Here is a 21,720-nt window from a genome sequence, read left to right as displayed (position 1 = left end):
TGCTATAGGGAGCGTGCGCTTGCCAGACAGACAGAGAGAGACAGAGAGACAGAAAGTGAGAAATCACCCCCCAGGGGGGATGGTCACACCGCAATCCCTTCTCCTCCATTCTCCTCTTGGGATCTTGGACATGCATGCACACGCGCCCGGCGTGAGATTTAAGCCACCGGGTCTGGGACACGAATCGCAGTCGACTACGTGGGAGTCCAGTGACATAGCCATTACGCTAACTGCTGGTCCCTAGAGCAAATCTTAATACGATTTAAAATGAGAAGTTGTCCTCAGACTTCTGGACAACTCCAGCCAGCCCCATAGTCAACTCGGCCTTTTAAGTCCACACAACAGGAAAGTGAGGTGTGTAATAAAAGGAAAGTGCCATAAACAAAACGTAATGAGGGAGTGAGGTAGAGAATTCATTGGTTACATTTTGAAGTTAGTCTGTATTAACATGAATTAAAAGGTGGGATGCCTGTGATTGACTGAAGCCTAGTTGCTGTGATTGGCTGTAACCTAGCAACCAGCTCAGAAAAACAGCCTAACATGGCTTATTCATAAAAAGAATCTCAGCTTACTCATAAAAATCCAAGTGTGAGAGTACAACGGCTGTTTTAAGCCAAAATTGTTTAATTTAACACATCCATGTAATAGTTAAGAGGAAGAGACCAGCAGATTGTGTAATGGTTATATCGCTGGACTCAAGTAGTCAAGTCTGGTTCTAGTCCGACCCAGTGGCTTAAAACTCACACCGGGCACATGTGCATGCATGCCCAAGATCTGGAGAGGAAAATGGAGAAAGGACTGTGGCATGGCCATCTCCCCGAGGGTGATTTCTCATTTTCTTTCTGTCTCTCTGGCGAGCGCATGTGCTTTATAGCAAAACATCTCTCTCTCAAAAAAAAAAAAAATGATAACTACAAGGGAAAAAAGCCTGTAAAGCACTGAGAATACAATTATTTGGGTGTGAAGCTAGAGCTGTCCTTGCAAGTTTCCGAATTAGAAAGAATGCCACACAGGTAGCAGAGTATCATACATTTAAATTTGCAACTTTACTACACGGTACAATTATGTGCAAGAAACTATGTTAAGTGTTTTAAAGACAATAACTTATACTTTCTTGGTGAATACTCTACCACATCAGTGGTGTTTTCTCTCTCTCTCTCTCTTTTTAGGTTTTTGTCATAGTGCATGTGCACTAGCCAGAGAGAGAGACAGAAAGAGAGAAAGTGAAAAATCACCCCCTTCGGGGGGTGGGGGGGAATGGCCATGCCACAATCCCTTCTCTATTGTCCTCCTGGGACTTTGGGCACACATGCACGTGTACCCAGAGTGATTTTCAAGGTGCTGGGACAGGGGCTTATGTTAAGGGTTCTACATTTACTATTTCATTTAATCCTGACAACAGCCATGTGATTAGTCTCCTTTATACATATAGGCATAATGAGGACCAGAGACATTAAGACAGAAGGACTCACAGTTACGAGAGTAAAAAAAAAGGCTTCAAAGACATATTATGTATGATTCTGAAAGCTAATATACATCACTACTTCAATGCCTGTCTATGAAAAAACATGGAGTTGCTTTTTTAAAAAAAGAATTATTTAATTTTTATTTATCATTATTTTTTAATTTGACCAGAGAAAGAGAGAGGAAGTAAGAAAGCGTGCAGTCAGATCCAGGACTCCAACTACAGTCAGACAAGTGGGAGTCCAGTGCCTTAACCATCATGCCACCTGCCAGCCCCATTAATGCAGTTTACAAAACAGATCCAAACAAACCAGGGCATTCTCTATAGTAAGAACAATGTAGCCAAGAGCTTGTATCTAAAAGTAAACAGCACATATTTTCTAAGTAGGGGTTGGGTCGTGGTGTGGTAATGCACTACTCAAGGGAAGCTGGATCCCACATTGCAATCATAGCTTGAATCTCACATCTGGTGGGTCTGAAACATTCGAAACATGTCCAAGTGCCCAGGATCCAATTGGCTGGAGAACTGGAGAAGGTGGATCATGGTGTGACCAGATCCTGCAGAGGGTTCTTATTTCTCTCTCTCACTCTCTCATGCACACGTACATACTAGATCACCATGAATAAATAAAAACAAATTTAAAATAGAATTTTCAGGGCCAGCAGGTGGCGTGGTGATAAAGTGCACTAGACTCCCACATGGCCAACCATGGTTCAAGTCACAGACCTGGTGACTCGCTTTCTCACTTTCCCTCTCTCTCTCTGATCAAGTTAAAAATAACGATGGTCAACTACATGGGAATCCAGCGACATAGCCATTACACCAACTGCTAGTCCCAATAGCCATAATTTTTCTACAGGTGTTTTGATGCATTTGCAGTATAGTTGTTGAAACAATTGACAAGTAAACCAAAGTTGCATTGTTAATGTATTTTACTCTTTAAAATAAGTGGCTTTTCCTAAACAGGGCTAGGTATTTGCAATAAAACACTATGTGTGCATATGTGTGTGAGGAGTGCAGACAATGTATCAGTAAAATATAGTGCTCTGTGAGGCAATCCCATTTGGGAAGGTTCCTTGTTTAAGTACGCAGTCTTCCCTGAACACACTGGCACACGGCTGTCCATGATCCATGGCTGACTGAAGGCTGAGACGGATTGAAGGCATGAAGACTCTGTTGAAAGTTATGTCTCTTTCTCTCTGTCTTTTCTATTTATGGAAGAAATAAATAAACTTAAAAAAAAATACAGTACTATGGAGATTAGTGTCCTGGTATGGTTTGGAGAAGCCTGGTTACGCTTGACCTGTGATAGTGCATTTTAGTTGAATATAACCTTGAGAGGTCCTTCCATCTTCTATGTTTTTTTATATTATTCCAGACTGACTCAGAATCTGAAAAGAAAGCAGAAATTTCTAATTGAAATAACAGCCCTGCCTCTGAAGCACTCCTCTTTTAATTTCAGAGAAAGAATTAGGCAGAATTGGCGCTAAATTTTAAATGTCTAACACTACTAACTAGTAGTGTTCCCTCTGACCAAAATTCGTAACTTCGCTGGCCCCATATTGCTTTTTTTTTTTTTTACATTAAATCACTGTATATCATTACGACATGTAAAGGACTTTCTCCAGCTATTAATTAATACACTGTATACTAGTCCAAAGATACTATCAAACACATTATCAACAAATAACTTTTCATTTTTGTGTCCCTTAAATGTTTTGTTTGTCTCTTTTTCTTCTTGATTCTCATCCTCTCACCCTCTCCCATTATTAATTTCCCATTTCTTTTTACTTTTTGAAAAATAATGAGTTATTAGAAAATTAAAAATTACATATGTGGCTTGCATTATGGCCCAATACTGCTGGAGCCCATCTCCAAAATCCATCTTCATTCTATTCACTTTGTTTCATCTCTATTACCATCACTCTATTCAGATCCCTTGATAGCTTGGCAATAGTGCAACAACCTAACTGGTCCCTGTGCTTATTTTACTTACTTCCAATCTCCTCTCTTAAGAGCCAAAATAGTTTTTTTAAACATAAATCAGGGGCAGGAAACCAGCAGTTAGCACAATGGCTATGTCGCTGGACTCCCACATAGTTGATCGTGGTTCACGTCCCGGACCCGGTGGCTTAAAACCCACGCCAGGTGCATGTGTGTGCGTGCCCAAGATCCCGAGAGGAGAATGGAGGAGAAGGGATTGCGGTGTGGCCATCCCCTCTGGGGGGGTGATTTCTCGCTTTCTGTCTCTCTGTCTCTCTCTGTCTGGCGAGTGCACGCACACGCCCTATAGTGAAAAACCTCTCAAAAAAAAAAAAACATAAATCAGGAGCTGGACAGTGGCACAGAGTCAAAATGCAATGCTCTACAAGGCTGACTCACGTGGGAAGGTTCCAGGTTCACACCCAGAGACCATCCCAAGTAGACCAAGCACATAACCATGATCCAGGGCTGATTAAGGCTGGGGGTGATCACAGCATCAAGACCCTGTTAAGGCTGCTATCTCTGTCTCTCTCTCACTCATGAAGGAAATAAATGAACTTAAAAAGAAAAAGTCAGATCATGTTATTCCTCTGCTTAAAGCTATCCAATGACTTCCCATGGTACTTTTTTTTTCTTTTATTGGAGAGGTTTTTGCTACAGGGCACGTGTGCAAGACAGAGAGAGACAGAGAGACAGAAAGCAAGAAATCAACCCCCCCCAGGGGGGATGGCTATGACGCAATCCGTTCTCCTCCTTTCTCCTCTCAGGATCTTGGGCACACACGCACATGCACCCGGCGTGATTTTTAAGCCACTGGGTCTGGGACTCGAACCGTGGTTGACTACATGGGAGTCCAGTGACATAGCCATTACACTAACTGCTGATCCCTTCCCACTATACTTTTAAGTCAAATTCAAACTTTTTACCAAAGCCTACAAAGCCCTAACATGGCCTGAGTCTTGACTACCTCTCAAAAATTACCTTGTGTTAATCTACCTTTCAGCTACTCTGTTCCAATCTTACTGACCTCCTTTGAGTTGCTGTGTTTTTAACTGCAAGAGGGCACATGCACTTGCCAGAGAGAGAAAGCATGCCCTAGTGGTGCATAGCGGTAGGCCATGTGGGATCTGGATCCCGTAAGTACTGCACTATGGGACCAATCTATCCTTTCAGTTTTCTTTTTGTTTTTGGAGAGTTTTTTGTTTGTTTGTTTGTTTGTTTGCTACAGGGCACATGCGCTCGCCAGACAGACAGACAGACAGAAAGCGAGAAATCACCTCCCAGGGGGTATGAACATGCTGCAGTCCCTTCTCCTCCATTCCCCTCTTGGGATCTTGGGCACGCACGCACATGGGCCCGGCGTGAGTTTAAGTCACTGGGTCCAGGACTCGAACCGTGGTCGACTACATGGGAGTCTAGCAACATAGCCATTATGCTAACTACCGGTCCCCCTATCCTTCCAGTTTTCTGAACACACCAAGTTCCTTCCTGACATAGGAACTTTGCCCATGTCCTCTTTCTGCCTGTGATGTTCTTCACACAGCTTCATTTGAGTCTTGACTTAAAACTTTACTTTCCCAAAGAGACATTCCCTGACCTGACCACACTCTTGAAAGACATTCCTATCCTTCAGAGCACCCATCACTATGTGAAAGTTTACGTGTGTATGTGCATGTGCATGTTTGTGTGTGTGGGCTTCAAACAGTTTGTGGGGGAAAAAAAAGGAATTAAAGCCCAAGTTATGTTGTTGCAAAAAAATTTCAGAATCCATGCATAGTTTTCTCATAACATGCATTTTCCATGAACTTTTCAGAGACCCCTTGCATAGTTCCTTACTTTGTTAATTCACTGACCCCAGCTCCAACAAGGCCAGGACTGAGATGTAAAGCATTCAACAAAACACAGGAAGCAGCCAACTCAGAGTTGTAAAATAAATGACTAAAGCAATGAATGTCTTTTTAAGTAAATTCAGTAGAAAATACATACAGAGCAGATTAATAGAGTATGTCTTCATCATAATTTCTGTATAATTAATTGGTCTCCCATCAGTCAAAATATTAAAAAAAAAATCTTCAGGAACCAAATCTACTGTTTAGATATTCAATTCTAACTAGGCAACATAAATACTGAAGAAAAAGTCCTTTTTGGGAATTCAAGAACATACACTGTTGACAACACTATTTACTATACTGTCATTTCAAACAATCTAAATTTTATTGTCTTTGCAATGACAAACCATTAAAATATATTTAGGCAGGAATGTCCCATTCAAGTTATTTTTCACTCTACTGTGTGAAATTATATTTTTATAAAATCTTTCAGACCGATCTACATCTTGAAAGAATGAATTAAAAACAGAAGATCAGGGGCCAGTAGGTGGCGTGGTGGTTAGGGCGCTGGACTCCCACATGGCTGACCATGGTTCAAGTCCTAGACCTGGTGGTTTACTTTCTCACTTTCTCTCACTCTGGTGAGGACACGTGTCCTGTGGCAAATTTAAAAATAATAACAATAAGTAAGTAAAATAAATAATTCCTAAAAAAAAAGAATACTGAGTCTGCCATCTCGAAATCTCATAAATCAGAGAACACTGAGGTCATAAAAAATATTAACATCATCTCTGGCCCATGATGAAGGAAAAAAGGAACCCCTGTGTTTATCTTGCTCCCCATCAACCTCAATTCAAACTCAACTTCTACTTATTATTACAAATATACAATAAAAAGTAAATTAATGGTTGTTGGGACTGAGTAATTAGTGTTTCTGCACATTTCTATAACATTTTTATTTTACTACTAAAACTTAATAATAATTATTTGGGAAAATTTCAAATTTATTCTAGTATCCCAGAAATTATATATATATATATATATATATATGTATTTGGAGAGATTTCTGCTATAGAGCGCGTGCACTCACCAGAAAGACAGAGAGAGATGGAGAGATAGAAAGTGAGAAATCACCCTCCAAGGGGGGTGGCCACGCCACAAGCCCTTCTCTCCTCCATTCTCCTCTCGGGATCTTGGGCACGCACGCACATGTGCCTGGCCTGAGTTTAAGCCACCAGGTCCGGGATTCAAACCGCGGTTGACTACATGGAAGTCCAGTGACATAGTCATTATGCCAACTGCTGGTCCCTATAATGCTGATCTTTAACTCCAGCCAATTATTGGTTTTAATGCTAAGCCTATCGGCCCAAATATATTGAGTACACTTGAGATCAATACATATCTTTTATTAAAAAAGACAGGATGACAATCATCAAATTAGACTGTAAGAATACTACATTACCTGTCTGTGAGAGGCTGGGAGGGCATTCTTTTACTCAATGATGGAAGATCCAGGGAATCTGGTTTCTTATCCATTCTGCAACATGCTTGAATATTTAAATACTTAAATATGTGCACTTTACCCTTTAAACATATCTGTCAATAAATAAAGAAGCAGATTTAATTATATAGTTACAAATATAAATGGCATCTATTACTTTATTTATACATTTTAATAATTTCAAATTATGTAGAGACTGACTGATACTTTCCATAAAGAATTTGTACTTCTGCCACTACATGGAGCAATCTGATAGCACTGATACCAATACTGTTCTTATTGAAAAAAGTAAGTTATTTTTTCTATATTTCACTCAAACTTTCATATTAAAGCAGAATGTACAAACACCACTACACAACATAAAATGTACAACACATGAAAGTTGCCTTTTTTAGAGAAAATGAAAAGAAATATATTCATTAGAGTAATGAGAACAGAATAATCTATGTAATTCTTCCAAGTAATCACATCAGAATCACTAAGATATTTGGTATAAAAACTGGGAAGAGGATAATATAAAAGAATGTAAATGTGGGAAACATGAATCTGTTAAAAGGTACCATAGTGGGGTTGGTTAGAATAAAATAATGAAAGAAAATATTAGGGCCTGGCTCAGTGGTATATATAACATTATTCAAGCAATGCTGGATCCATACGGAAGATCATGGGTTCAGTTCCCCAGGCAACTTTTACATGCCAGGTGCATATGCCCATGATCTTGACTGACTAGGAAAGCTTGAGGGGAAGGGAAGTCATGGTGTAAGACACTGTTAAAGGTATTCATATCTCTCTCTCTCTCTTTTTCTCATTCTTGCTTTCACGAAAGAAATAAACTAAAAACAGAAATTGGCCTAGCGCTGGAGGCACAAGTGGGAGGACATGGCTGTGCAATGCTTAAGGTCACGTGGGAGGTGTGGGTTTACTTCCTGGTTGGGTATAGTAGTGTGTGCCTGAGGTCCTAGCTACCAAGAGGCTGGGCAGGAAGGATTACAATGTGGCAAGAACCTGTCAAAAACACCTAATCTCTCTCTCTCTCCCTCTGGTGCTTTTCCACTCTTAATAAGAAAAAAGAAGGGGGGCCAGCAGGCAGTGTGGTGGATAAAGGCACTGGATTCCCACATGGCCGACCATGGTTCAAGTCCCGGACCTGGTGGCTTGCTTTCTCGCTTTCCCTTTCTCTCTCTCTCTCTCTCGCTGGAGGTCAAATAACAAAAACTAACAATAACAAATGGAATTAAATAAATAAATAATACTTTAAAAAAAGAAAAAAAAAAGAAGTAAGAAAAGAAAACATTGGTCAGTCTGACTAGGATAATATCCTGAGAAATTATTTTCATTAGCGATGGGAAAAAAGAATAACATGGGAGTAAAATACTATTCAAAAGACAATATTCTCTATAAAAAAGATAGAAAATGAAAGGTTAAGAAAACTGTAAGTCAACTTTACAAAAGTTAATAAAAGTCATTACTCATGATAGCAAATAAATATTTCCCAGAAATTCTAATAAAAAATGTTTTGTTTTATGGGTTCACATAACCTTACTTCACACGCAAAAACTAATCACCACCAATAACAAAAATCACAAGACGAGTACATTAAAAGGCAATAATTATTCCAGGTGAAAAGGATGGATGTTGGGAACAGCAGTTGGTGTAATGGCTATGTTGAATACATAGTCAACCGTGGTTCAAGTCCTGGACCCGGTAGCTTAAAACTCACACCTGGCATGTGTGCATGTGTGCCCAAGATCCCGAGCGGAGAATGGAGGAGAAGGGATTGCGGTGTGACCATCCCCCCGGGGAGTGATTTCTCACTTTCTGTCTCTCTGTCTCTCTGTCTTTCTGGCGAGCGTACAAGCCCTATAGCAAAACCCTTTCCAAAAGAAAAAAAAAAAAAGGAAAGGATGAATGTTTCTTAAATAATTCTAATAGACACTAGGTCTGACCTGATCATTAAAATTTTTTTTTAGGAGGAAAATAAATTAAATAGTATCCTATTACCTAGGCAAACTAAACAAATGTTTATCTTTCAATATCAAATTAAATACTGGTGAATTATTTACTTTTGTAAATTTTAACTTTTACTTTTAACATAGTAGTTCATATACATAGTTTTAAAAATCAAACAGAATTACAAAGCTGATAAAAATAATCTTCCATTCTACTTTTTTCAAACTCCTAGATTTAATCCCCACTTTTTTTTTTTTTAAGGTTTTGTCAGAATGTGTGTGTGCTCGCCAGAGAGAAGCAGAGAGAGGGAAAGTGAGAAATCATCCCCCATAGGAGGATGGACACACTGCAATCCCTTCTCGTCCGTTCTCCTCTCGGGATCTTGGGCATGCACGAACATGTGCCTGGCGTGAATTTAAGACACCCGGTCCGGGACTCGAACCGCAGTCAACTACATGGGAGTCCAGCGACATAGCCACTGCACTAACTGCTGGTCCCTAAATCTTTGCTATTATTATAGCTATATCACAATTACTCACTAAGTCAAAATTCAGTATTTATATTAGTATGACCAAGAAAAATACCCACAGATGAACCATATGTAGAGTTGGATGGTATTTCCTTTCACCTATAATAATTTTTCATAAAGTGATTATTGGTCCTGATTTTTTCCTTTGCATTTAAATTTTTTAAAATTTTATTTATTTGTTCACTTATTTTAATTTGACCGGGGGAGGGAGGTGAGAAAGCAAGCCACCAGGTCTGAGACTTGAACTATGATCAGCCATGTGAGAGTGTCCAGTGCCTTAACTACCATGCCACCTGCTGGTCCCCCTTTGCATAATTTTTCTATGCCTATAAACTTATTTATGACTCTGACAGAACTGCAATACACCTCTCCAAGTGGAAAAGCACATCAAGTCATCTCTCATTTTCTTCTTATTTTTAAAACTATTTTATTAAGCCACCAGGTCTGAGACTTGAACTATGATCAGCCATGTGAGAGTGTCCAGTGCCTTAACTACCATGCCACCTGCTGGTCCCCCTTTGCATAATTTTTATATGCCTATAAACTTATTTATGACTCTGACAGAACTGTAATACACCTCTCCAAGTGGAAAAGCACATCAAGTCATTTTTCATTTTCTTCTTATTTTTAAAACTATTTTATTTTGGGAAATAACTCTCTTACTCCAAACTGACTGGTTGCTCTCTAGGGCTATGCATACCTATCAATCTTGGATGTGAAGAATTCCTTTTATTTATTTATTTCTTTTTCAGTTGCTTCCCTTATTTTACTAAAGTACACTCTGCTAGTTTCCTAAGAATGTGTGCATGGGGGTTAAAATTCCTGAAACCTCACATATTTGAAACCTTTTTCTACCTCATATCTGACAGACAGGTTGAGTGTAGAAAGCTGAAAATACTCCCTCAGTCTCAGAAGGCCTTCTTTGAACATCTGCTAGCTGCTGCTGCGAAGTCTTTCTGATTACCATGCCTATAAATATGCTCCAATTTTCTCTCCTTAACTTTTTCCCATGACTTTATTGAAGTATGAGTAATAAAAATTGTATATATTTAGGGTATACAATGTGATGCTTTGATAAACGCACACATTGTGAAACGAATACCACAATCAAGATAATGAAAATACCCACAATCTCACACACTTGTTCTTGTGTGTAGTGAGAACATTTGACCTCGATTTTCTTAACAAATGTCAAGTATACAACACAGTATTATTGACTATAATCACCGCGTTACACATTAGGTCTCCAAGTACTTATCCATCTTATATCCAAAGGATGGCACCATGTGCCAAATATCTCCCCTTTCCCTTCAACCCCTGGTAACTAACTAACATTCTACTCTCTGTCACGATGAATTTAACTATTTTTGTTTCCACACAGAAGTGAAATCATACACTTATATTTGTCTTTCCATGTAGTTTTTTTTTATTTTTGAGAGACAGATTTTTGCAATAGGTCGCTTGTACGCATCGGAGAGAAGAGAGAGCCAGAAAGCAAGAAATCACCCCCCCTGGAGGGATGGCAGCACTGCAAATGTTCCTTTTCCATCCTCCTCTCAGACTTCTAGGCACGTCCTCACATGTGCCCGACGTGAGTTTTAAGCCGCCGGGTCTAGACTCTAACTGCGGTTGACTACATGGGAGTTCAGAAACATAACCATTACACCACCAGCTGGTCCTGAAATACCCTTTCTAATAAATCAGCAATAGTAAATAAAGTGTATTTCTAAGTTCTGTGAGCCACTCTAGCAAATTAATTAAATTCCAGGAGGGGACTGTGGGAACCTGGATTTATAACAAAGTACAGGTGGACAATTTTATGGAACTGAGCCCTTAACTTGTGGGATCTGATACTATGCCTACGTAGAGCATGTCATAACTGAAGTGAATTCTAGAACACTCAGTCAGTATCTGCTGGACAACTGCTTAGTGATGGGGAGAAATCCCTACCAGAGGTGACCAGAGGTAAAGTATCCTGTACTGAGTAATAGCATAGAGAAAACATTTTTGTTTTTCTATTTCTTGTGGATATACTCCTGTAAATGTGATTATAAGATTTATTTTAAATATGGTTCTATTTTAATTTTTTGAGGAAGCACCAAACATTTTCATAATGGCTATACCATTTTACCTGCCCATGAAGAATGCATGAGGGTCCCCTTTTCTAACAGCCATTATACTTGCTCTTGCACTCGCAATATTTATAGCAAATTTTAATCAGAAATAAAATTTTAAATAAGGGCCAGCAGGTGGCATGGTAGTGAAGGCGCTGGATCTACCATGACCCACTCCACAGTTTGAGTGGCAAACCTAGGGGTTTGAAAGCCTTCCAGGCATATGTGCATGTGTGTGCAAACCCAGAGAGGAGAATGGAAGACAAAGGATTGTGGCAGGGCCATTCCCCCTGGGGGGGATGATTTCTCACTTTCCTTCTCTCTGTGTTTCTCTCTCGCTCTCTCTCTCTCTCTCTCTCCCTCTCTCTTGCAAGCGCACACACACCGAGGCAAAAAATAAAAACTCTCAATAAAGAAAGAATAAAGGTTTATCTGGCTCATGATTCGGATGTCTGCAAAATCCAAAGGCATGGAATTGGCTGACTACATGACAATAGGTTGACAAGAGCAGAGAGGATGGCAGGGGCGTTCAGAAAGAGAGATCTGAGGGTAGCCATCTTTCTTTTATAATAATCTTCTCTTGCTCTCGTGGGAACTAACTGCTTCTCATGAGAGTGAAAACTTATTTGGTCTCAAGGGACATTATTAACCCATTCATGAGGGCAATGCTCCATGCTCTAATCACTGCCCTCTAGGCCCCACCTCTTAAAAGTTTCACAACCTCCCAAAACCATTACTGGGGACCACATTCCAAAACATGAACCTCTGGGGGACAAACCATTATCCAAATAATAGCAGCCATCCTAAGATATGTGTGATGCTACCTCATTGTGCTTTTGAATTGCATTTTTCTGATGATTAGTGATATTGAGCACCTTTTCATATAATTGTTGGCCATTTGTATGCTGAATTATTTTTTTAAAGAATTATTTGTTTAATTTCATTTATTATTGTTGTTATTTTTTGTTTTCATTTGACAACAGAGAGAGGAAAAGCAAGAAAGCAAGCTGCCAGGTCCAGGACTCGAACTATGGTTGGCCATGTGAGAGTCCAGTTCCTCAACTAGTATGCCACCTTCTGGTCCCTGTATGCCTTCTTTTAAAAAAATGTCTATTCAGGTCCTTGGTCAAGTTTGGTTTTTATTATTTTTTTTATTTTAAATTTTTAAATTTTATTTCTTTTCTTTTTTGGAGAGGTTTTGTTTTATTTATTTTTTTCTTTTTTGGTTTTTGTTTGTTTGTTTGTTTGTTTTGCTATAGGGCACGTGCACTCGCCAGAGAGACAGAGAGAAACAGAGAGATAGAAAGCGAGAAATCACCTCCCAGGGGGGATAGCCACACCGCAATCCCTTCTCCTCCATTCTCCTGTTGGGATCTTGGGCACACACGCACACGCGCCCAATGTGAGTTTAAGCCACCGGGTCCGGGACTCGAACCACGGTCGACTACATGAGAGTTCAGCAACATAGCCATTACACTAACTGCTGCTCCCCAGTTTGGTTTTTAGCCATTGACATCATTATATATTGTAGATATTAACTGTTTATCAGGTATGATCAGGTATATGGCTTACATATATTTCTGTGTATCTACATGCAAAAATATTAGCATGTTCAAGGCCAGCAGGTGGCGTAGTGGTTAAGGTGCTGGACTCCCATATGGCTGGCTGGGCCCAGTGGCTTGAAAATCATGCCAGGCACAGGTCTGTGTGTTCCAAAATCTCGAGAGAATGGAGGAGAAGGGACTGCAGCATGGCCATCTCCCCTGGGAGGTGATTTGTTACTTTCTGTCTCTCTGGCGAGCGCTAGAGCCCTACAGGAAAAAAATCGTTCTAAAAAAAAAAAAAAAGCATAATCCATTTTGTTTCAATAGAAGCCTTTCAGAGTTTTGGTCTCTTTTTCATGGTAGAGATTATTCCTGTAATGTCTACTGATCCTTGGATATCTGTTTATTTTCAAGAGAAAGACAAAAAGTCAACTGGAAGCCGAGTGCAATAGCACATGACTGTAGTCCTAACTTCTCAGGAGGCTGAGGCAGGAAGACTGTAAGTTTGAGGCCAGCATGAATAATACACCAAGACCCAATCTAAAAGAAAAACAAAACAAAACTAAAAAAACTGGAAGTTCTGTGTACATGAGGGAAGTTTACTGATGGTGAGTTTCTATCTGTCTGGTGATCAGACAAGAACTGGCCATTTCACCAGGGGATTTCCCCCCCCCAAATCAGTATATAGATAGGTGTTTCTCCTGGTTCAATCAGTTTACCAAAGAAGAAATTCATCAATCCTGTCCGACATAGATAAGACAGGCTGAAGCCCTCCGGGAGCCAAGCAGAAGTCTACTAGAGGCTCCCAACATTTAGAGTACGTAAGCATTCCATTTTCAGTGTGGAGTCTCACTTCTTTTTATTTTTTTTAAACAAGAATGAGCCTTCGGTCAACTTTTTTTTTGTTTTGTTTTTGTTTTTTTTTTTTTTGGAGAGATTTTCACTGTAGGGCCCTTTCACTGTAGGGCACGTGCGCTCGCCAGACAGACAGACAGAGACATAGAGACAGAAGGCGAGAAATCACCCCCCAGGGGGGATGGTCACGCCGCAATCCCCTCTCTTCTCCTCTCGGGATCTTGGGCACGCACGCACACGCGCCCGGCGTGAGTTTTAAGCCACCGGGTCCGGGACACGAACCGCGGTCGACTACGTGGGCGTCCAGCAACATAGCCATTATGCTAACTGCTGGTTCCCCTGGAGTCTCACTTCTGTCTACAGCTCTACGCAAAGCCTCTAACTCTGATCTAGTCTCTCTACAGCTATATTGTCCACTATGGTAGCCACTAGTGATATGTGGCTATTTACATTAATTAAATCTAAATACAACTAAAAAGTCACTCTCTCATAGTACATACTTTCAAATACTCAACAACTATTAAACAATATTGAACAATATAGGTAAAGAACATTTATGCTACCATACAAAGTACTAACGGACAGTGTTTCTCTAAAGAGTCAATTCCATGTTTCTGCTGAGGAAAGTGAGGGCTAGTCATGTGGCTGCGGGGCTAAGGGCAAGAATCTGAGGGTGTAAATCTTAGACCTGGAGTGTCCAAGATCTAACTACACCAATCACATGTAGTTATTTACATTTACATAAATAGAAATGAAATCGATTAAATAATTGCTTCCCCATTCACAGTAGTCATATTCTAAGCATTCAATAGCCAAATGTGGCAAGTGGCTACAGTATTGGATAGCGCACATTCTAGAACACTTCCATCATCCAGAATGCCCTACTGGACAACACGGCCTTAGCTATTCCAAAGTCGAGATTTTGGTCCTTCATCCCACCTGTAACAGTGGGAGCTATGTGTTTCCTTCAATACCTGAGCCATTGCCAGGTCTGACACTGTAAATCAACTTGTTTCTCATTGGCTTCTACCAAAGTAGACATGAGTTTTAGCTTTCCTCATTTTTCCCAGCCGCTCCCAAGACTCCAGACAGTCTTTATTTGAATTAGAAAAGGTATTCCTTTTGTAATAAATGGAATGTGTCTTTAAAAGGTAAAAGAGGAACCCTTCTTCTGATGTATGCAGACCCTGTACCAGGACACACATCTTGGAAGGCTGCCAGTTCACTGCCATGTACTGCTCAGCCATCTACGCTCATGCAGTGTAAGCAAGGGTACTAGTGACCACTATTCTTTCCATTCGTCCCTTTGTTGACATCTCCTCCCTCCTGTTCTCTTTCATATTCTCTGTCCTTATGGGTTTACATCTTAGTGTATTCTTTTACTATTATTTTTCTGGATTTCACAATGTATTTAATCCTCATTAAATTACAAGTCAGGGACTAGCAGATGGCATAATGGTTACATCGCTGGACTCCCACATAGTCAACTGCAGTTTGAGTCCCAGACCTGGTGGCTTGAAATCCATGATGGGAAGAACCAGCAGTTAGCGTAATGGCTATGTCGCTGGACTCCCACGTAGTCGACCGCGGTTCGTGTCCCGGACCCAGTGGCTTAAAACTCACGCCGGGCGCGTGTGCGTGCGTGCCCAGGATCCCAAGAGGAGAATGGAGGAGAAGGGATTGCGGCGTGACCATCCCCCCTGGGGGGTGATTTCTCACTTTCTGTCTCTATGTCTCTCTCTGTCTGTCTGGCGAGCGCACGCACCCTACAGTGAAAATCTCTCAAAAAAAAAAAAATATGCATGATGGGTAAGTGTGTGTGCATGCCCAAAGTCCCAAGAAGAGAATGAAGGAGAAGGGATTGCAGCATGGCCATCTCCCCAGGGAGTAATTTCTTATTTTCTGTTTCTCTGTCTCACCAGTGAGCACACGTAACCTATAGCAAAAATCTCTCTTTAGAAAAAAAAAAAGAGTCCAAATTAATACTTTCCATTTGCAGACCAGAAGATGGTGTAATGGTTACATTGCTGGATTCCCACATTATCAACTATGGTTTAAGTCCCAGACTCAGAAACAAAATTCACACCAGGTGCATGTGCGTGCAGGCTCAAGAGGAGAATGGAGAAAGGACTACAGCATGGCCATCTTCCCTGGGGGGGAGGGGTGTGATTTCTTGCTTTCTATCTCTCTCTGACTCTCTGGTGAGTACATGCGCCTATATAGCAAAATTCTCTCTTAAGAAAAAAAAAAAACTTACCATTTGTATTTTGTTCTCTATATTACATTTCTGTCTGTGTTAAGATTTCATTCTATGGGGCTGGAAGGTGGCTTGGTGGTTAAGGGTGCTGGACTCCTACATGGCTGGACTCCTACATGGTTCAAGTACCAGACCTGGCAGCTCACTTTCTCACTTTCCCTCTCTTTCTTTATCTCCCTCTGGTCAAATATAATAATAATAATAATAAATAGTTAAATAAAATTTATCCTTAAAAAAATTTTCATTCTAATCAACCCCACAACAAATCTCAAGTTACATACATACCTGAGTAGGAAGATAGATGTAGAGGCTTCAGAATCTGTCTCTATTTTTTCTTTCTTATACTATTCCAGAGTCTAAACTAAAATACCTACCAAAGTGAAAAAAATCACTTCTTAAAAAAAGTCCTTTAGACAACAATATCCAAACAACAAACTGAATCCTAATTTTGGTGCTTTTTCATTTCCCAATAATAAACAGATAAATTAATGAACAAGAACCATATATTTATTACAAACCTGTGCTGGCGGTACTTGCAATGGATTGTTATCCAGAATAATTACTTGTAAATGATGCAACTTCCTGTAACAAACTGGAATTTCTGTCACTTTGTTACAGGAGAAATCCAACTTGACTAAGGGAAGATCTCCTAATTCTGTTCAAAAATAAAAAATAAGTAAATTAAATTTTACATAGTATCTGTCTTATTTGTATGAATAACAATAGAGAACATCTTCATCTTACCATCTGGCAAAACATGAAGATTATTTCTTCTTATATTTAGCTCTCGAAGTGAATGTAATTTTCCCATTTGTTGGGGAAGGACCTGAATCTCATTGCAGTTCAAAAATAAAAAATAAGTAAATTATATTTTACATAGTATCTGTCTTATTTGTATTAATAACAATAGAGAACATCTTCATCTTACCATCTGGCAAAACATGAAGATTATTTCTTCTTATATTTAGCTCTCGAAGTGAATGTAATTTTCCCATTTGTTGGGGAAGGACCTGAATCTCATTGCAGCTAATATCCTAAGAAAAACGAAATGAAATTATAACTAACTGAAAAATACAGTCATAGTCTACTTCTTAAATTCATGCACATGGTTAATAGCTAGCAGAAGTTATCTCTCCTGTCATTTCTCCAAAGACAAATTATCTGACAGATTTCTATTTGTATTACACAAAGTCAACTTAGCACAGTTGACAGAAAATTTTCTGTGTAAAATTTGAGGTTATAATTTAGTAACTACCTAAGTCAATCTCTTGAAAATCTCAACTAAAGATCAATTCTCACCAACTAAAACCAAAAATTAAAATTATCCAAGTATTCTCCATGAAGAGATTAAGTAAAAGACTACCAATCATTATGATAATCTGTCAATTATATTGGTTGTTTTGGGATGCTTGGTTGGGCAGAAGCTAAAAAAGTGAACGATTTACAGATGTGAAAACCAAAGACAGAACCAATTGAACTAAATCACTTTCGCCAAAGGGCTATAAAATGTGAAGGATTACAAGATCAAACATTTGTGGCTCACATCACAACTCAAAAGGCACTCTAAAAGCTCTGAATCGGAAAGTTCTCTGGGTTAAACCAAAATACAAGTCCTAATTTAAATGCAATCAATACCAAGTTTCCACAATAAGAAAATAAAGAACGGTTTAAGTTAACCGTGCCCTCCTCTCCCTCACCTCTTTCTTATACCACATTAACAAAAAGAGAAATCTGCAGTGATCTCAGAGAGCAGTTATTCCAACATACTGTGAATCAAAGTCATATTATACTACAATTGCCTCTATGTTCCAGCTTTCACTGAAAATACTAGCTTAGAGGGAGGGATGTGACACATAGATTCAGTTTTATCAGAGTAAAAAAAAGGCTATTAAATGGGACCAGCAGTTAGCGTAATGGCTATGTCGTTGGACTCCCATGTAGTCGACCGCGGTTCGCGTCCCAGACCCGGTGGCTTAAACTCACCCCGGGCGTGCGTGCCCAAGATCCCGAGAGGAGAATGGAGAAGGGATTGCGGTGTGGGCATCCCCCCTGGGGGGGGTGATTTCTCGCTTTCTGTCTCTCTGTCTCTCTCTGTCTGTCTGGCGAGTGCATGTGCCCTATAGTGAAAATCTCTCCAAAAAATAACAAAAAAAAGGCTATTAAAGCCACGTAGGGAAGAATCCAATAAAGCTATAGATGATTAGGAAAATGTATCTTATGTACTTCTTTCGAATGATATCTAATTCATCATTATTCAACAACGAATCATTTACTGAATAATAACTATCTGCTAGGTGTTGCTCTATGTTGGTCTAGGGACTGGGAGCACATCAGAAAGGAATAAAATGAAAATTCCTGTTCTCATACCCCCCAATGGAGTTAACATTATAACGAGGGGAATAGATCATGTAATATGTTAGAAGGGAAAAAACAGGGCCCAGCCCCAGTGGCTCAGGTGATAGGGCACCACTGTGCGATGCTAGAGGCACATGGAAGGCTAGATTTGGATCCCAGGCCAATCTGAACAGATTGAGCATGCCCCAGCACATCTGTGATCCTGGCTAGCTGGGAGGTTAGGGGGAGGACTACAGCATGAAGACTTTGTCAAAGGCACTTGATTTCTGTCTTTTTCTCTTTCAATCTTATTCTTCCTTTCATAAGAGAGAGAAAGAGAGAGGGAAGCAAACAGAAATAAACTTTAAAAATAACAAAAAAAAAAGGGCCGCCAAGTGGCATAGTGGTTAAGGTTGCTGGACTCTCATATGCCCAAGAACAGTTTGAGTCCCGGACCTGGTGGCTTGCTTTCTCACTTTCCCTATCTCTCTCTCTCTCTCTCTCTCTGTCCCTCTGTGGTCAAATTTAAATAAACAAACAAAGTTAAATAAAATAATTATAAAATAATAATAATAACAAAAAATAAGGCCAGCAGGTGGTGTAGTGGTTAAGGTACTGGATCCCAAATAGATGACTCTACAGTTCAAGTCCTGGATTCGGTGGTTTGAAGAACATGCCAGGCACGTATGTGTGCATGCTCCAAATTCCAAAAGGCGAATGGAGGTGAAAGGATTGTAACGTGGACATCCACCCTGGAGAGTAATTTCTCACTTTCCCTCTCTTTCTCCAGTAAACACACAAGCTCTATAGCAAAAACTTAAAATAAAATAAAGAGGATCAGTCGCAGTAGTGTGCACTGGACACTGCTGCCTGGCATGGTGAAGGCACATAGGAGGCCTGGGCTGATTCCCAGCCCACCCTGGAAAGCTGAGCACGGTGACATGTATTTATAAACCTAGCTACTTGGGATGCTGAGCAGGGGGATCACAAGCTGGAGGCCAGCTTCGGCAACACAGTGAGACCCTGTCTGAAAGAGCTGGGTGTGGCAGTATACACCTGTAGTCCCAGCTACTCAGGAGGTTGAGGGAGGTGGATCATGACACGGTGAGACTCTGTCTAAAAAAGTATAAAAATAATAGCACAGGGTGGGACCAGCAGTTAGTGTAATGGTTATGTCGCTGGACTCCCACATAGTCGACCACGGTTTGCATCCCGGACCTGGTGGCTTAAACTTACGCTGGGTGCGTGTGCGTGCGTGCCCAAGAGTCCGAGAGGAGAATGGAGGAGAAGGGAATGCAGCGTGGCCATCCCTCCTGGGGGGTGATTTTTCGCTTTCTGTCTCTCTGTCTCTGTCTGTCTGGCGAGTGCACGTGCCCTATAGCAAAAAACCTCTCCAAGAAAAAGAAAAAGAAAAAAAATAATAATAGCACAGGGTAAAGGAAACGGCAATGTTAGTAGCAGTGGGCAGGAACATGGCAAGTTTAATCATCTCATAGAGAAGGTTAGGTATTTGAGCACTATTGTCAGAGCGGAGAGAGCGAGCCATGCCAATATGTAAGGGATATTACAGACAAAAGAAACCATAAATGTAAAGGCCTGCAGGTAAAGCACACCTGATGTACAGAAAAACAGCAAAGAATCCAGTGTAACTAGAAGGAAAAGGCAAGGGAGACAGTCAGGAGGAGGAGAGATAGGACTTTGTCCATTTATTCTGATGTGGGCAAGAACCAGAAACTTTTGAAAGAAGTAGTGACATAATTCAATTTATGTTTTAAAAGGATTACCTCAGCTGCTGTGTTCAGAATAGATTATTATTCAAAAGATGGGTAATAAATGTTTGGGAAGGATCAGCAGGTGGCATGGAGGTTAAGGCGGCTGGATCTCACATAACTGACTCTGGTTTGTGTCCTGGACCTGGCAGCCTGAAAAGTCATGCAGGACAGGTGTGCATGCGTGCCTGAAATACTGAGCCGAGAACAGAGGAAACGATGCAGGCACTTGGCTGAGAGACAGAGAACAAGAAATCACCTCCCCTCCAGGGGCCATGGCCATACTGCAATCCCCTCTCCTCCATTCTCCTCTTGGGATTTTGGGCATGCATATACAAGCACCCAGCTTCAATTTTAAGTTGTGGGGTATGGGACTTGAACCGCAGTCAACTGAGTGGGAGTCCAGCAATGTAACCATTACGCCATCTGTTGGTCCCAAAATTCTAAATATTTTTGACAGTTCATTTATTTAAAAAACATGGGGGCCAGCAGATGGAGTAATGGTTATGTCACTGGACTCCCATGTAGTCAACTGTGGTTTGAGTCCTGAACCCAGCAGCTTAAAAATCATGCTGGGTACATGTGCATGCATGTCCAAAATCCCGAGAGGAGAATGGAGAAGGGACTGTGGTGTGGCCATCCCCTCTGGAGGGTGATTTCTCACTTTCTGTCTCTGTCTCTCTCTGTGTCTCTGGCGAGCCCATGTGCCCTACAGCAAATATCTCTCTCAAAAAAGCAGAACGAAACTATGTCATGTAATATAATTTAAAACAAGGGAAAAAATCTAAATGAAAAAAAGAAGAAAATTATAGACCCATAGTCTTAAAATATTTACAAAATCTTGAAAAACATTCGGTGTCCAGGTCAGAGAAGATGGCGGAACCCTTTTTATTATAAATTTGTTAGATCACATGTGGAATCTCTCTTTACTTTTTAGTATAAAATTTAAAAAGAACCTAACAGGGACCAGCAGATAGTGTAGAGGCTGCATCATTGGACTCCCACATTGTTGACCACAATTGGAGTCCCACACCCGGCAGCTTGAAACTCACGCCAACTTGAAACTCATGCCAGGTGTATTTGTGTGTTTGCCCAAAATCCTGAGAGGAGACTAGAGAAGAATTTTGGGGGGGGGGGGGGAAAGAGGGAGTGATTTATCACTTTTTGTCTCTCTTTCTCTATCTGTCCAGCGAGTGCACACACCCGATAGCAAATATCTCTCAAAAAAAAAAAAAAGAGAGAGAGAGAGAGAGCGAGCGAGAACTAAACAAAAGGGAACATTTTTATGATAGAAATAGCTAAAAATGAAGTCATAAAAGGATTAAATGTAATTATGTTTAGGGCTTGAAAAAACAGGGAACCAGCAGTTTGCGTAATGGCTATGTCGCTGGACTCCCACGTAGTCGACCGCGGTTCACGTCCCGGACCCGGTGGCTTAAAACATGCCGGGCATGTGTGCGTACGTGCCCAAGATCCCGAGGGGAGAATGGAGAAGGGATTGTGGCGTGACCATCCCCCCTGGGGGGTGATTTCTCGCTTTCTGTCTCTATTTCTCTCTCTGTCTGTCTGGCGAGCGCACGTGCCCTATAG

At 40.6% G+C, this 21,720-nt stretch overlaps 1 protein-coding gene and 1 long non-coding RNA gene across 2 annotated transcripts in view; one reads left to right on the top strand and one right to left on the bottom strand.

Moving 5' to 3' along the window:
* LRCH2 (leucine rich repeats and calponin homology domain containing 2) overlaps nucleotides 1-21,720 on the bottom strand; it is a 155,906-nt gene that overhangs the window by 85,901 nt on the left and 48,285 nt on the right. Inside the window, 3 exon segments of the mRNA XM_014582870.1 lie at nucleotides 6,740-6,873; nucleotides 16,546-16,682; nucleotides 16,956-17,061. Of these exon segments, the coding sequence (XP_014438356.1) occupies nucleotides 6,740-6,873; nucleotides 16,546-16,682; nucleotides 16,956-17,061 (377 nt within the window).
* Nucleotides 11,103-14,995, top strand: LOC102475371 (uncharacterized). The gene is made up of 3 exons (XR_336989.1): nucleotides 11,103-11,222; nucleotides 13,330-13,523; nucleotides 14,922-14,995. It is a non-coding gene; the product is annotated as an uncharacterized LOC102475371 (long non-coding RNA).

This window comes from Tupaia chinensis, unplaced genomic scaffold, assembly GCF_000334495.1.
Source record: "Tupaia chinensis unplaced genomic scaffold, TupChi_1.0 Scaffold143886_1, whole genome shotgun sequence".
Classification (NCBI taxonomy): Eukaryota; Metazoa; Chordata; class Mammalia; order Scandentia; family Tupaiidae; genus Tupaia; species Tupaia belangeri.
The sequence above is the reverse complement of the archived record's forward strand: the minus strand, read 5'-3'. Positions and strand labels throughout refer to the sequence as shown.